At 51.2% G+C, this 16,069-nt stretch overlaps 2 protein-coding genes across 5 annotated transcripts in view; one reads left to right on the forward strand and one right to left on the reverse strand.

Moving 5' to 3' along the window:
• On the forward strand, positions 1-3,715 carry CCNI2 (cyclin I family member 2). The gene is given in 5 exon segments (XM_055430298.2): positions 1-653; positions 1,073-1,204; positions 1,764-1,838; positions 3,466-3,624; positions 3,626-3,715. Coding segments are annotated over 5 exon segments (888 nt in total). The 5' UTR covers positions 1-221.
• Positions 3,610-16,069, reverse strand: part of SEPTIN8 (septin 8) — a 25,988-nt gene continuing 13,528 nt past the window's right edge. For 2 of the 4 annotated variants that reach the window (XM_088838839.1, XM_088838837.1), the window contains exons 5-10: positions 15,015-15,176; positions 14,352-14,448; positions 13,988-14,156; positions 13,648-13,780; positions 13,369-13,559; positions 3,610-4,766 (exon numbers count right to left, since the gene is read on the reverse strand). In XM_088838839.1, coding sequence (XP_088694965.1) covers positions 4,601-4,766; positions 13,369-13,559; positions 13,648-13,780; positions 13,988-14,156; positions 14,352-14,448; positions 15,015-15,176 — 918 coding nt within the window. In that variant the 3' untranslated portion in view covers positions 3,610-4,600. Of the gene's footprint in view, positions 4,767-8,337; positions 10,932-13,368; positions 13,560-13,647; positions 13,781-13,987; positions 14,157-14,351; positions 14,449-15,014; positions 15,177-16,069 lie in introns of those variants that run through there. The other 2 variants (XM_088838838.1, XM_055429577.2) reach the window with 2 other exon arrangements.

The raw sequence follows: 16,069 nt of genomic DNA on the forward strand, positions 1-16,069 counted from the left end.
TCCCGCCGCGTCCCAGGCCAGGGCCCCTCACCTCGGGAACAAAGGGCCGGGAGGAGTGGGCCCCCGCGCGCCAGGAGAGTCCCAGGGCCAGGGGTGGGGGGTGGGCCAGCTAGCCCGCTCCGCCCCGCCCCGCCTCGTGGCCTCCCCAGCTGCAAGTCACTGACGCTGGGGTAGAAAACGCCGAGCTAAGCCGGGCCCCAGACCCAGGATCTGATGCAGCCATGGCTTCCGGAGTGGGGCACGCGCTGCAGAACTCGACCTCGGAGGTGCGATCCTCCCGGCGTCCAGGTAAGAGTTCGGACGAAAGTCTAGGCGAAATGGCCCTTCGCTGTCCGCGGCCGTGGAACGTCTCTCTCTCCGCGGCGATCCGGAAAAGTTTCTCGCAGGCGTGCCTGCGCGATGCGCTCCGGCTCCCCGCGCCTTCGTGGATCAGATCCGTGCGGTGGGGGATGCGGGCTCCGCCAGCTGCAGGCCCCGACTCCGCCGCAGCTCGGGGGCCGCCGCCCGCACCATCTACGCAGCCCCCAGCCCCCAGCCCGCCCAGGCTCCTGCAGAAAACCTGGGGAGGCTTCCCGGACCAGCGCCGGCTGCTCGCCTACCTGACGCAGGCCCAGGGTCGCGAGGCGCGTCTGTGGCGGGGTGGCCAACTCCAGGTACCGGGACCCTCGCGGGGCCCTCCCGGAAGCACGGTCACCCCCCTCCCTCACGCGCGCCCGGGACGAGGCCGGGTTCCACGTGCACCCGCGACCAGGTGAGCCGCATCCTGGAGCCTGCACCTTCCCCAGGTGCGTCCCCCTCACGAGGCGAAAGATGAGATTCCCGCTTATCTCACTGACACGGTGCTTCACTAGAGGGCGCTGGAAGAGGGCTTGTTTGAGTTGGGCAATTCAACTGAAGACCCAAAAAACGGGCGCAGGAAGGAGAGGGTCTGAATGGGGGAACAACTGGACAAGAGAGACACTTTTACGTGACCGCTATTTAGGGTGAAGGGGGTTCTTACAACCGCTCTGGTCCAGCCACTGATGGACTGAGACCAGCGACCTTCCCTGCTCTCCCCGCCTCCTCCTTCCAGCAGGCGGAGATTTGCGAAGCCTTCAGGGAAGTTGTGTTGTGGCTCTTGAGGGTTGAGAACATCTTTGACTTCTCTCAGACCACTTTTAACCTGGCTCTCACTATCTTCAGCCGCCTCATAGTTTCAGTAAAGGTAGGGGGGTTATGAGGGATGGTGACAGCTGGTTGGGTGTGGAAAGGGACCTTTGTTTCCTGTTGCTACTTGAGAAGGGAGCCACCCCAGGTGCTCAAACCCAACATTATAAATCAAGTCAATGGCTCCAAGAATAGATCTGGAATTAGAAAATCCTACCACCTTACCTGTCTGGCTCAGTGTCGTGTGGTCATCAGTGGTCGACTTGGGGAGCATGAGAGGACCTAGCTGGGAAAGGACTCTCATGTGCTATGTTGGGTGTGCTTGTCTGGACCAGTACTCGCAGCCTGAGGCCAGGAGGGGGCTGTGTGTTCCCTGAGATGATGCTGTATTTCCCACCTCCAGTCAGTCTTCTAACAAAGGGCTATTGACTAGTCATCTGTGGTTCTGAAAACAGGTTTTCACTGGTCACATCTAAAAATGGAGCTAAATTCCTTGCAAATAAATACAATGTCTTTTTTAAAAACTAAAAAAAACTCGATTTCTTAAAAAACCCACAGATGCTTTATGGTTAGTCTGTGGCATTCATATTCTCAAATGTGTCTCTTCCATACTGCAGATAAAAAAGCATTTACTCCATTGTGTCACAATTACTTCCTTGAGACTTGCTACAAAAGTTAATGAAGAAGAGAAGGTATGCATCCCTGGAAGCTCATTAAGGGCTGCTTTTGAGGTTTTGGGGTGTATAACGTTGGAAACACAAGTTTCCTGAAAGCTCTGTGATCTCTGTGATGTTGGGAATGGGCATTTTGGAAAAGTCACACCTCCCAGGATCTCTGCTGTCCCTTCCTTAGGCTTGTCAGACGCTGGTGGTGGTGGTTTAGTCGCTAAGTCCTGTCTGACTCTTGCAACCCCATGGACTATAGCCTGCCACACTCCTCTGTCTGTGTAATTTCCTAGGCAAGGATACTGGAGTGGATTGCCATTTCCTTCTCCAGGAGATCTTTCCAACCCAGGGATCAAACCTAGGCCTCCTGAAGGATTCTTTACCCATCTGAGCCATGGGAATTCTGGTACCCCACAAATGGGAAAATAGAACAGCTGAATTGTCCTGGCCCAGCAAACCCAGAAGCCTGACCTCCTGGCAGATATATCTTGCCTCATTGGTTGATGGAAGATGCCACCTCCCACTAAGCAGAGGAAAGTGGCCTCCCAGACCATATGGCCTAATAGCCATCCCCCAGAAACTACATCTAAGAAAGCTGCTTGAGACTTACAGACTTGCCTGTGTCAAAGAAACTGGTCTTCAGGGAGTCTGGGACCCTCATCTGGGAGGGGCAGGAAGGCCACGAGCAGTGGGTGGAAGAGAAGCCTCTGTAAGTGCTTCAGGCTTGCTTGAATTTCTCAGTTTCACCATGGCTTCTGTTCAGGAAAAGATCCTCTCCCAGTATCCTTCCCAAACCTCCCTTCCTACTTCCCTCCCTCCAACCTCTCCCCTTTTGTGGAACCACTGCCATTTATACAAGGTCCCCTTGGCTGATCTCAAGGTCCAAGGGGCCAGAAAAAGGCATAGTGTGTCCAGTTCCAAACTTGCAATAAAAATTATTTTAACCCTGTTTGTTAGAATGTAATGTGTGCACCACAAAAATGCTTTTGTCCAACTAAGAACCAAGTAAATAACCCTTAAAAGAACTATTTCTAGAAGTTATATAATACTTTGTTTATCTAAAAGAGCAAGACCAAGTCTTCAATGCACTTGGTACTTGAATGTTTACTCACAGACAATCCCTATAATTTCTCTGGGGAAAAGTCATAGCCTTCAATAAAGGCTGAAAGGAATGTGTTTGCAGCTATGGTGGTACCTGGTTCTGGGAGGTTTTATCAGTGAGTCTGTCTGATGCAGACCAGGAAGCTCAAAGGCCTACTTCTCTCTATGACTAACAATCATGGTAGTGATTGGAACCAGGAATGGGTAGAGTCCACAGCTGGAAAGCTTTGAGTGAGTTCTTACAGGTGAATGTGGGAGATGGCACAGTCCCAGCCTCCAAAGCACCTTCGGGTAGGAGTTGCAGTGCAGTTGGGGATCAAGACCTGTTGGCAGCAGATGACCATGTGACATTTACTACACACTGTCACAACTACCTGGGGACTTGACAGATAGCCAAGATCTGGTTTGGTTTTTCTTTCAGAAGCGTTTTCTGTGTTGGGTCACTGGAAGACAGCTCTACTAGGGTCATGGATGCCCAGTCCCCAGCAATAAGAAAACAAAAGCTACTATGACATAGTGTAGGGCTTTGGCCTCTTTTATTTTCTTTTTACAGTTAATTCCACACGTAAAAGACTTCATAAAGCATTATGGCTCTGGCTATTCCCCGAGTGAGCTCCTCAGGATGGAGCTGGCTATTTTGGACAAACTGCACTGGGACCTCTACATCGGGACACCGCTGGACTTTCTGTCCATAGTAAGTACGAGGAACTTCCAGAGCCTACCCTGGACTCATTGTGCCTTTGGAACAGCTGTTCACAATATAGGACGGCAAAGCACACGTCCTTACACATGCAGCACAGTGACGTGACCCACGAGGCTCACGACATAACGGCAGAGCGAAATATTATCTTACATCCAACACGGTTCCACCAGACTCCCACTTCTAAAGGACATTAACTTTACAAAGATATTTAGACGGCACTCTTATGGTGAGCTTCTCTTTTAAATACACACTGCAAAAATATTTAACTTTCCATTCTATGAATACTGTACATAAAAATCTGTCTGCTTTTGCTGCACTTTACACACATTCACTTAGCTGTCTTTATTCACCTACACACAATCCTTACTGAGGCTTTAGACCATATTGATCTGGCACTTAAAAATGTCATGTTAGTTTGTATTTGTTTTAGTTAGAGAATGATGGTCATCCTTAAGGATAGGATTCTGTTAGTAAGGCAAAATTATGCAATATGGAAATGTCATGGGGTTTTGGTCTGTTATGAAGTGTGACGCTTAAATCACGAAGGACTGTACCATTATAAAAACTGACCATTGTAGCCAAGCGGCAGCGTTTCTTCTCATGTCGGGCACATATAAGTATCTTCTCTGCTACCTTAATCTTGAACTGTATGCTTCTGTTTTTCAGAACTGAAACACTGTCAAGTGGGTACTTTAGGCTCTTAATGACCATGTCACAAAGCAGACTGTCTTTTTCTCACCAGGGTTGACGCTTAGCTTGGCCGCAGAGTGGGTATTAAGCCTCAATCCCCTTCTGGGGCCATGGATGGGAACGAAAAGGGTTGGGCAACATTTAATGTTCCCTGATGAAAATTTAAATTGTTTTTTGCACTTTTGGTCATTGGTCTATGAAAAGTATGGGGTTTTCTGTTCTAACATAAAAACCACGGTCTCCAGTTCCACGCCCTGGTGGTCCTGGGCTGGCCCCACGTGAAGGAGCTGATGCCTCAGAGGAATCCTTCCCTCCACGTCGCATCCCTGACCAGGCAGCTGCAGCACTGTATGGCGGGCCACCAGCTGCTGCAGTTCAAGGGCTCCACACTGGCCTTGGTCATCATCACCTTAGAGCTGGAGAGGCTCATGCCCGACTGCTGTACTCCTATATCTGATCTGCTAAAGAAAGCACAGGTAGACATCAACTTTGCCCCACACCAGCCTCTCAGTTTTGCCCCTTCAGCTGATGCACTCTGCCCCCAAAAGGGTACCTGTGGCCCCTTCTCGGCCCTTGCGGGCTCCAGGAGATACCCTGGCTGTGATGACTCTGAAGAGTCTTCCTAAGGGCTAGGCTTTCCACACACAGCATATCCTCTGAACTTGAGTATTAGGTGCACGTTCCCTTCACCACAGTGGGCTTCTCTGACACTGAGCGAAGCTGTATCTCAGTGGGCAGCCCTGGTAGTCAAGAGGATGTGGGGACATGTTGAGCTCAGGAGAAAACAATGCTGAGCTTAACACTGGGGAGTATAAATTTCAGACCCTTTACCCTTTATATGGTGCCAGGCACCAGGGTACGATGAGGTAGGTACGGGGTGGTCAGAATGATGGACAGCATAAGATGGAATGCAGTTAGAAAAATGACAGTTTTTACTGAGGTTGAAGATGGGTGTCCCTGAGATGGTTGGGGTTAATGTTCTCAAGTTGGGTGGCTGGAACTTCCTGAAATTGCTCCATGCTAACATTCTGGTACTCAGTTGCTCATTGTTGAGAATGTAAAATGGTTCTGCCTCAAGGATGACCACTCTGTTTTAATTACAGGTTGATATTAGGCAGTGGAACTGCTGCAAAGAACTTGTAAAGGAGCAACTGGCAAGCCTTTAGTCATCCTCCTGCATAGACACTTTCTGGCTTCACCTGCCAGCGTCTGTGCCTTACCCCCGGAGCCCTTCACAGAATAATAGCAAATCTGGACTTGGACTCCTCTATATTCTAGGCTTTATGGACCCTGTAACAAGAAAGCAAGAAGGCCTTGAAACAGCAACTGAGAAAACACTCCTGATTCTTCAGGGAAAAAAATAACAACAACAACAACAAGGGGACAAAAAGACAGGTCAGGGTCCCTAAAGGGAAGGGAATCTGATCAGTCAAACTCAGACTCCTGCCTCTCCCGCAACCCTGGGCCTGAAACCAGGGAGAGGGAATAAATGCTCATAGTGCAGCTTGCTTTTTCTTCCTTATCAAGGGCTGTATCCGCCTATAAGACAGCTGGACTATGAGGTCAGAGGCAGGCCTTGCTCAGGGCAGAAGGGCTAGGCTGGTGCTAACAGACAAGTTTCTGCTGCTCCACCTGCCAGAACTGGCTGGGTCTTTCCAGCTTCCCAGGCCTGTACCAAGAGCATGTGCAGGCTTCAAGTCCCAAGTACTCTGCCCGCCTTTGCAGAAATGGGATTTACCCTGACTTGCCCAGCATCTAAGTCTTTTCTTTGTAAGAACTCGATTCATAAAGTGTGCTTTATTTCATATACAGTAACCAGATCAAGCTTAAGGCATATTTCTGCTTGGTTACTCTTAGTTTACAGGCTTAACTAGAGGAATTTTTGTGTTTAGAAAATGACACTTCGAGGTGATCCTTGTGTTGGGAAGGCACAGCTCCCCAAGTTTTGGTTGAGATGAGCAGGTCCTGAGGCCGAGCTCCCACTACTGCAGGGAGGAGGGAGAGACCACTAGCATGGCTGTGAGGGAGAAGCCAGCTGCCCCTGGGAAGCCGTGACACTGTGGAGCCATTCTCTAGGCAGTGGAGTCCAGCTCACAGTGATGCCAGCTGGGACTGTGGACGTAGCGCTGGGGATGTGAATGACTGAGCCACAGATTGAGAGGTCATCTGTGAAGTCCTTCCACAGTGAACAGTTTTCTGTAACTATGCTAAGCCCCGGGGAAGGTGATCTGCCGCTAGGTGCAATACTGGCTATACCGTATTAGTGTCTACTGTAGTCGGCGCAAATCTGCCTTTTGTTAAGACAAATTTGCTTGTTGGAGCTTTTGTTCAAATACACTTGACTTCCTTTCAATCCTTTCTGTGTCTTATTTTACATGTATTTGATACCACGCATTGAGATTTGATACACACGTGAAATGCGGTCTCTCAAACCCTATCAGTAACTGTCCTCCAGTCCAGCACAAATGAATGTGCTGGGGGGCAGCGTGCTGCTCATGGCCTCAGCTTCCTCTGCCTCCTTCCTTCCACTGTGAGCAGAACTGTCATTGGTGAACAGAGGCTAATCCTGAGGGCCCACACCAACTCAGGCTATCTCTGACTTCAGAAAGCAGGTAGGAATTACCTGGACCCCACCCCCACCCTGCCCCAAACCAAGTAGCTCTGGATGTAAGCTTCATTCCCCAGCGCTAAACCAACTCTCCATCTCTTGGGAAGAGGAAAAGGTAGACCTGTGAGCCACAGTACGGGGGTAAGGAACAGCCTTGTTGCTTCATCTTTCTGTAAATAGTATTCCCTCCTCTGGGGAAGCAAACTTTTGTATTGCCAGAGTACCACTCATGAAGGCTTTTTGTTGTTTCCGTTTTCGTGTTGTTCAAGCTTGCCTTGGAGCCCTAAGTTCTATCTTACTCTAACATTTTTTCCCTGCAGTTAGGAATTTCTATCCCACTTCAGATTAAAGACTGGGGTTCACTGTGGTGGGAGAAATAAGAACATGATCCATCTTCCATTTGTCACCATTCACATAGGGCAGAGATTGGTAAAGGGCTGTGACTGCCGAAAACAGAGATGGGACAGGGCTCAGAGGCAGATGGGCAAAGAGGAGAACCAAACACATCTTAAACTTGTCCAAATATTACCTCCTCATTTGGGTGAGCCAAGTTCCTTTCACCAAGGTGGCCCTATTTCCCCTGGATTCCTGGAAAGTCTTGGTCCTTCAAAGCTTGGTGAAGACTCTGCCTCCCTGCACCTGCCTGCCCAGGGGCAGTGCTGTACCTTCACTGGGGAGGCCGGCATGCCAGTCTCCCTGCTGGGCTTAGTCCTACATAGCCTCTTTTTGGTCTTCCCAGAGATTAGCCTAGTGGCCAACAGAGAAAGCTCCTCGACAAACGGGCCCTGGAGATTGCCATCCCTTCCTCATCCAAATATTTGCCTACTTACTATAGCATCCCACCTCAGCAAAACCTTCTTAGGCCCACCAACCTACACTGTCAAACTGCACAGGAATAAGGGTACAGGACAGCAATATCTAAACCTCAGTCCCTCCAGTTATGAGCTGTGTGACCTTGGGTAATTACTTAACCTCTCTGTGCCTTGCCTATAAAAAGGGGAAAAGGGTACCTAATCACAGGATTATTGTGAAGATTAGAGGAATTAATACATGTAATGCACTTTAGAACAATGACTAGCACATAGGAAGAACTCAAATGTTAGATGTCCTATGTCAAGCCTCCTCCACAAGGATGTAAACTTTTCAAGGGCAGGGTCTGCCTTCTCTCCTGTCTTGCCTGATAAAGATCCTCTGACCACAGGCTGCAACTTCTCTTTCCTATCTTGCCTCCATCCCACACCCATTCAAGAGCCTCTCATAGATGCCCGTGGCAGGACTCACTATTAAAACATAACTCCTATAGAAGCCGGTCAACCCCACAAAATCATGGAAAAAACAAGCTGTATTTTACCACAGCTATAGCAGATTAATAGAGGAAATGTTAAATCAGAAAAGCCACTGCCCAAAAAAGACACCACAAAAACTCAAAATAAATGCAAAATTTAATGAAAAAAATGAGTACAAAGTGAATGGAAAGGAACAAAAACAGTCAATGGATGAAGGAATAAATGAATTAACAAGTGAAGCAGTTTTAGAAAAGCACGTTAACGTAACAGACTAGCAAGCCACGCTTCCCTTGGGCTTCTTATCCAGTAACAGGAGCCCCACTTAACAGGGAACCCACACAGAGACATACACGACACATATGGAGTCGGTCTACACAAGTGCAGACCACCTAGACTCAGGTTACCCATAATTCGGGTGCCCATACCTCCCAGTTTGCCTGAGACAATCATGGCTTATGCTTGTCGACTTGGCATAATTATTAACAAAATCTCCTTTCACTCTCAAAAGTCTCAGCTTGGGCAATAAATTATATGGTGATTCTACCCAAAAATCAACTTGGTTCATGAAAGACATGATAGTAAATGCCAGCAATCCCACTGACAGGTCTCCCCCAAGATTCTTGGAAGCCTGAGGCCTGCAGGCAGGTAACCAGCCACAGTCCTGGCCACCCAAGTATGCCCTGGGTGCAGCCCACATGCAGGTAGGGGCGGATGGGAAGCAGGATCTGCCCACTGTAAGAGTCCCCAGATGGCCAGGAGCCCTCATTTCTTACATAACTGAGCCTGCTGGGTCATTGAGCCTCATCTTCAGAAAAACACTAGCTGACAGAGGCTATCTTAAAGGTCATACCTCCATCCAACTGAATACACTTTCAGACATATAATGACCGTAGAGTTAAGCCACTTGCAGTCCACATCTGCCTTAGATACACTGATTTACCTTTTTAGATACCCACTCTGAAGCATCAGTTACCAGTTACAACCACAAGTGGGTTTACTTACTCTAAAGCTAATGAAACTTAATTCTCAGGGCCTCTTCCAAGGCCCTGTACCTGATTTTATACTCATGTTCTCTTAAGAAGGCTTCTCAAGTAGTTTGAGTCCTTCAAAAATCTGTATCCACCCATGGTAATGGCATAACTTTGCAAAATTTTCACTTTGAGTCTCAACAAAACCTGCTCTGCTCCAGGTGAAGCGAAAAAGACCACCTTTTCCTGGTCATACCTCAGTGGATACATACAGCTCACCCTCCACCCCTCTTTGAATGGAACATGATCTGAGAAGGTCAGGAGGGAGCCAGAACCTAGCCTTGGAAATCGGTAAAGCAAGCCAAGGCAAGAAGAGGGAAACGATGATAGGAAAGAAAATGAAGGACATAAAAACACAAACCGCCAATCCAACAATGTATTAGCACAGCTTCCTAAGGCTTCCAACTAGGGAGTGTGCTAGACTGTGAGCTCCTTGAGGGCAGAGCTGTGCGGTACTCTGGGTAGCCTGTGCCCAGCACAGTGCTTCATCAACATTAAGTGGAATCCTTCCTTTCATCTATTCATTTTTTATGTCCCATATTATGAGGCCATACTTTCAACCCTGATAGTCTCAGTGGCTTGCCAACCAACAGGAACATAGAAGAATGCTGTACTTTCTTAGAAGGTTCTCTTTAAGAATGCAGCTGAAAGGGAAAAAGCTCCTCCACTGGTAGTTTTTTTCTTAATCATTCACATACATCAGGCACCTTCATTTCTTTCCCTGCAACTCAGCCAGGAAAAAGGAAAGAATGACCCAGAGAGAAACCTGTTCCCGCTGAGCACTCTTTGCATTTGGAATATGCAGGGTTGGGCTGGGGGCGGGGGTGGCGTGGTGGCAGTCTTAGTTAAGAGTCAGACACTTGACAGGCACACATGGGGTTGGTCCCTGTTCACAGCACCTGGGGGGGTGGGCACAGAGATAACAGCTTTGGGCTGCTGTTCCATTTACATTCACAGTAACAACACTGAACGTGGCCTTTTCCATGATCCACTTTCATTCGTAAAGAAATCCCAAACACTGTCATTACAGGACGTTTATTACCCACCTCTCCCTATATTTTATAGGGACACTTTATACATAAGAAAGGTTTAGAGATATTTTTAGTTTTTAAAAATCAGGGAATCTGTGTTACTTACGAAAATAATGGGAGGGGGTATTATTTGTCTTTATGCTCGTGCCAAAATAAAAATTTAGAAGTGCCTTAAAAGTTATTATTGAAATTAAGCTCTAGGTTAGAAAAATTAAAATGAAAGGGATCGGGGGGAATTCTGCAGCATGTATACCACACCGCGTGGCCACACCTAGGGCACTGCGTGAGTTACCATCTTGACGCTGAACAATTAGGCCGAGCATCGCCGGCTGGGGCCTCTGCTAGAGCGGCACAAAACTGCTCCGTCAAGGAATAGTGACACTGTAAATGGAAGACCAGCCACTGGCTCTGAAAAAAATAAACCTCATCAGTTTTGGATTCCAGCATTCATGGCTTTAACAAGTTTGCATAGAGAGGGTGGCCCGCCAGGCCTGGGCAGCCTGGGGGGCAGGGGTGGGGGACAAAGCAGGGCTGTAAACACTGGAGTCTGTACCGGCTCCCAGTCCGTCCTCACACCATGATATGGGAGAAGGGTCACAAGGTGTAACTCAAGCAACTTAACACATGAAACTCTAAAGTCCGCTCTTGACATGTAAGTCTGTGCGTGCGTTAACTGAAAAATAAAAATAAAACAAACAGAACAAAAACAGACACATTAAAAGATACACAGACGACCAAATCAAACAGAAGCAAAAGACAGCAAGATGAACCCTGGGAAAGGACAGTCAGTTTGGCACTTGCGACGAGCAAAGCAGAGAATTCACTTCAGTTTATGGCATCCCAGGCTAAGGGGTCAAGATCTGATTGGGAACTAATTTTGCAAAAATGAATTAAAATTTGAAGAATAAGTACAATCAATCAAAGCCATTCAACTAAATGGGCACAAAACAACATTCCCCCTCCAAATGTATTCCTGACCTGTCCCAACCAGGGGAGAGAGAAGGGGTGCCCCCAGCCAGCCCACCCATCCCACTCCTGGCCTCTGCAAGGCCAGCATGGTTGGAGAGGGCTCTCTCCCAGAGGCCAAACTGACTGAAGCTTTCTGGAATGTCCAGCAAACAGAAAAGACCTGTTCTCCAGGCCCACATCACATGAAAAAAAGCAGGGAGATCTGACATCAGTGATGAGCCCCACCCTGAGTTGGCCTGGTGCCCCTGCAGCCAGCCTGCACCCCACCCCCACTGGCCCTCAACACCTTGACCTGGCCACAGGTCCTTGAGCTGCTTTTGAGTGGCTTCTCCATAGCTTACTTCCTAGGGGACTCTGTCTGCCTTTTTTTGTTTGTTTGTTTAAAGAAAAAGAAAAAAAATAAAAATAAAAAAACAAGATGGCCTGGGCTAAGCTGGCAGGGAGCAAGACAAAGTCTCTTTGGGAGCCAGCACTGGGTCATGGATAGCACACCGCTTCCCAGGAGAAACCAGATTTCTGAGCTACCAGCTCAAAATCCACATGGGTTGCAATTCACAGAGCCTGCATGCTCACCAAGTTCACCAACATCTAGACAGGCACAAGGGCTGGAAGCAAATGCAAAGCAGAAGGGAAATGTGCATGGTTAAGAGGAGTGTGGGGCTGGGGACCATCAGGGGCTTATCTGCTGCAGCAGGGCCAACAGCTGGGGGGGTGGGGGGCGGGAGGACAGTCAGCAGGATTGGGGAAACTACAGGGTCTGTCCCAAAGCAGAAGACAGGCCTCAGGAACGAGAATTAGCAGCCAGTTCCTAAATGCCTGGTTCTGACCCCGTGGTCTTCCCCAGGGAGAAGCTTTTTAAACTTCGATGTGTCTGTGCCTCTGTGCCTGTGTGTCTCGGAGACTGTGTGTTAGTGGAGATGGAGATGTGTCTGGGTCTGCATGTGACGGGGCAAGGGAGAGTGAGACGGTGTACATGCGTCAGGCGTGTGTGCAGCATAGGGAACGCAATACTGGGGGGCAGGGGGAGGGCCAACGCCACAAGCAGCAGCCCAGGGCCACAGGCCTGCGTGGCCCTAACCACAAGGCTCCACTGCCACCAAGGAAGGACCGGCCTGAACACACACATTCCCAAACATCCAAGAAGGAACTGGAATTCCCAGAGAATAAGAATGAGGGCCAAGGTGAGTATACCTGCTTAGTTTCCAGGCTGGCAAGAGAAAGAAGGTACCGGACACAGACCAGGGGCAGGGAGAAGCAGGGGCAGACAGGATCCCCATGGAGAGATGCTCTAGGGGACATTGAAGTGGGGCAGGGAAGGGAGGCACCCCTCCAGCCCCACCCAGAGCCAGGGCATCTGGGATCCAGCTGTGAGCACGGAGACAGGCTATGTCAAGGAGAAGAAGCTCAGAGCAGCCCCCACCTTGCCAAAGTTAGCTGCACTCCTGGAGGCTGGGGAGAGCCTCCTCCTCTCCCCCATCACTCTGCCTCCTCTAAGGCTAAAACTCGGAGGAACAGCTCCAGCCTCTACTTGAGGAGCAGCTCCTCTCTTCAGGAGGACTCACACAGCCCCTCCAGGGAGCTGCTGTCCTTCCTTCAGCAGGTCGTGCCCACGGTGTCTGCGGATCAGTGCTGGCTGGGCTCAGGTCTGCACTGCCCTCCGTTACCACCCACCTGCCAAAACGGGGCCCATGTCCACAGCCTTGGGACTGAGGCGGAGGCACCACGGCTGTCCAAGCAGAAACCACAGGAGCTTTTGGGATCTGTCTGGAAATGCTGACATTCCCAGGCCCTGACCATCTCCTGGCCTGAAGGACCTTCCCTGAGACCCTTGGACCCTCTCAGGGGCCACTCCCTGCCTGTGTGGCCCAGCTTCCTCCACCCAGCTCTTGAGGGGGCTGCGGGAGAAAGAGAAAAAGAGAGAGAGAAAAAGCAGGGGGTGGGGTAGAGGAGCCACTCGTGCACAAACACAAGAGTGGGCATGAACGCTTGACATCTGAAGAAGTGAAGATCACCCCTGAAAGGAGAAAGGTAAGAAAGAACGAGCTGGGAGAGCGAGTGAGGGGAGCCAGCGAAACGGTGAGCCAGCGGGAACGGGTGAGGGCGGGAGAGCGAGCCCGCGCGGGGCAGGGCCCACCACCTACTTCTTCTTGTCCTTGTCCTTCCTCAGAGGCTGCTGCGAGGTGGCGTGCAGGGCCTGAGACTGCAGGGCCTCCACTGCTGCCTTCCTGCGGTTGAAGGCATTGGTCTCCTCCTCCAGCTCCCGGCGCTTCTCCTCCACCTTGCGCTTCTCCTCCTGGTGCACCCGCTTGAGGTGCTCGAACTTCTCGTGGAGCTGGGAGCGGAAGGCGGGGAGGTCGGCTCTGTGTGGGCCCTCCCTGGACTGGCCTCGCCACACACAACCCCCGGGGCCCAGCACACACCTCTCTCTCCTTCTCCTTCAACTCCAGCTCCGTCTCCTTCACTTTGTTGACAAACATCTGCCTCATCTCTTCCTCCTTCCTCTGGAGCTCGCTCAGGAACTCCTTCCTCTTGGCCTCGTACGTTTCCTGGAGGCTGTGGAGACCCAGAGAGAAGAGGCCAAGGAGGGGATTACGGTGGGATGGGGTTGGGCAGAGCCAGAGGGGTGGGATCGCCTGGACGCACGCGGGTCAGGGGAGGATGCTACTGTCCCAACCGCCTGTCTCCCCACCTGGCTCACAAGCCCCTAGAACAGACGCTGGCGTGGCAAGTCTGGCTGTGGCTGGGGAGACAGGCTGTCACCTGAAAGGCTGGCTGTCACCATCACTGTCCTGGAAGCCCATCTCCTCCAATTTGCAGCGCCGGTAGAGCTCATAGTGCCGACTGTGCGTCTGCTCGCGCAGGTCCTCCATGTTCACCCGGATCAACATCTCCCGGAGCTTCACGAAGTCGCAGTGATTCTCGTTCTCCACTGGAAGTGGAGGGCACGCAGGCATCAGACAGGGACCCGGCCACCAGCACAGAGGGGACGGAGTGCTGACAGCGGTGGGGTGTTAGAGGCTGACCCCAGAGGGAAGACAGGCGGCACATGGTCACGGGGAGGACACAGGACAGGGGCCCGAGCCCAGGCTCCCAGCCAGGGCTGTGCTCTCACCGCCACACTCACCCTGCACCACTCCCCAGGGGTACTGCCGCGCTCGCACCAGCTTGTTCCCCACCTTCACCTCCTCGGTGCTGCCCACCACGGCAAAGGGCAGGTGAGCCTGGAAAGGGGCCCAAGTGTATGTGAGCGCTGAGCAGACACGGGAGAGCGGACAGACCCACCCTCGCTGCCCCTGGGCCCCAGGGAGGGGCTGCCCAGACCTGAACAAGACGGGGCCGGATGCTCACTTTCAGACTCTCCTTAAGAGAATTATCCTGGGACCTCCAAACAAGGGAGTGGGCTGAACCCACAACCCTGTTCCTCTTGTTATATGGTATTCTTTCAGCCCTTGGGCTCCCCAGGGGCCAGTAGAAGCTCCCTCAAAAGACCTGTGGGCCTCTCTTCCAGGTTCCCAAGTTCAGGCATCCTGTCTGCTCAATCCTGCAGGTTTCAGGTCCCTGCCTTGAGTTCATACCTTGGGGTACTTAAACCTGGGGAAGTGCCAGGACCAGCCCAATACCTGATTCTTCCCCTCCCCTGTCCAGAGGATTCAGGACTGGCCAGCTCCAAGTGCCCAGCCTTCTTTCCTAGAGAGCTAAGGCTAGAACCCAGGGAAAAGACAGTGGCCAGGGGGCTAGCTCCAAGCCCTCCAACCCCAGAGCCCTCAGGCCTTTGCCCAGCGCTCACATTCATGACTGCGTTAATCTCAGCAACAGCCTCGTCATCCGTGGGAAACTGGTAGATCTGGACCCCGTTGCTGACCAGCTCACCCATGATCTTGATCTTGAACTTGTGCAGCTCACTCTTGGAGACGGTGTCAGCTTTAGCAATGATGGGGATAATGTTCACCTGCCAGGGTCATGGAGAGGGGTCAGGGGTCAATCACTCCCTGACCATGGAAAGCCCTCCTCAGGTCACACCCCTGCGCAGAGCGGCAGGAAGCCAAAGAGATGGAGCTGCTTCCAAAGTGCCCCAGTGGAGTCCCAGCCTGAACCCAGCCAGGTGGGACCATTCTGACAGGTTGTGACAACTGGTTGCAGTGCTTCTTACAGCCCCTCCCTGCTCTGCTAAACCTCCATCCAGCCCCAAATTTGTCCCGTGGGCATACCCGGCTTTGACCCAGAGTGTTCTGAAGGTCTTAGCCAGTGTGGGGCCTGACAGGGGTGGCAGTGCCCCTACACAAGTTAGACGGCCCGCTAGCAGGAAGACCTCAGTCTCTCCCAGGCCAAAGTTCTCTCATTGCTCACAGTGAAAATTAACTCCTGAGATGGCAAGCGCAGTCACATGAGAGCTGACAGGTGACCCTGGGGCTGGACACCCTCCACAACCTCCATGGCTCCTGTCATTCTCATGAAGTTGCCTTTTTAACACGCACTCCTCAGTCCTACTCCAATTCCGGGGCTTAACTCTCCTCTCTCTGCTGGCCTCAGGAGGACCCCAAGGGAAAGTCACAGCAGGAAGGACAGGGGAAGTGAAGGGATCAGGGGAACTAGGAATTGAGAGAGAGAAAAAGAGCAGAGAATTGGCAAGCTCTGAGGAGTGGAGGGCAGAGGGGCAGAGGGACAGGGGTGGGGTAGGGAGGTAACTCTAGGGGGACGGGGAGGATGCCAGGAGCCACCAGGCTGAGAATAAGAATCATCTCAGCTGGAGGGAAGGTGCCCAGGGCCAGAGGCAAGGACAGAGCTCTGAAGAGGTCAGATCAACAGGGGCCGGCTGGAGCCATAGGGACAGACACGAGAGAA

The sequence above is a fragment of the Moschus berezovskii genome, chromosome 8, assembly GCF_049115385.1.
Source record: "Moschus berezovskii isolate FMDL1 chromosome 8, NW_MosBer_1.0, whole genome shotgun sequence".
Classification (NCBI taxonomy): domain Eukaryota; kingdom Metazoa; phylum Chordata; class Mammalia; order Artiodactyla; family Moschidae; genus Moschus; species Moschus berezovskii.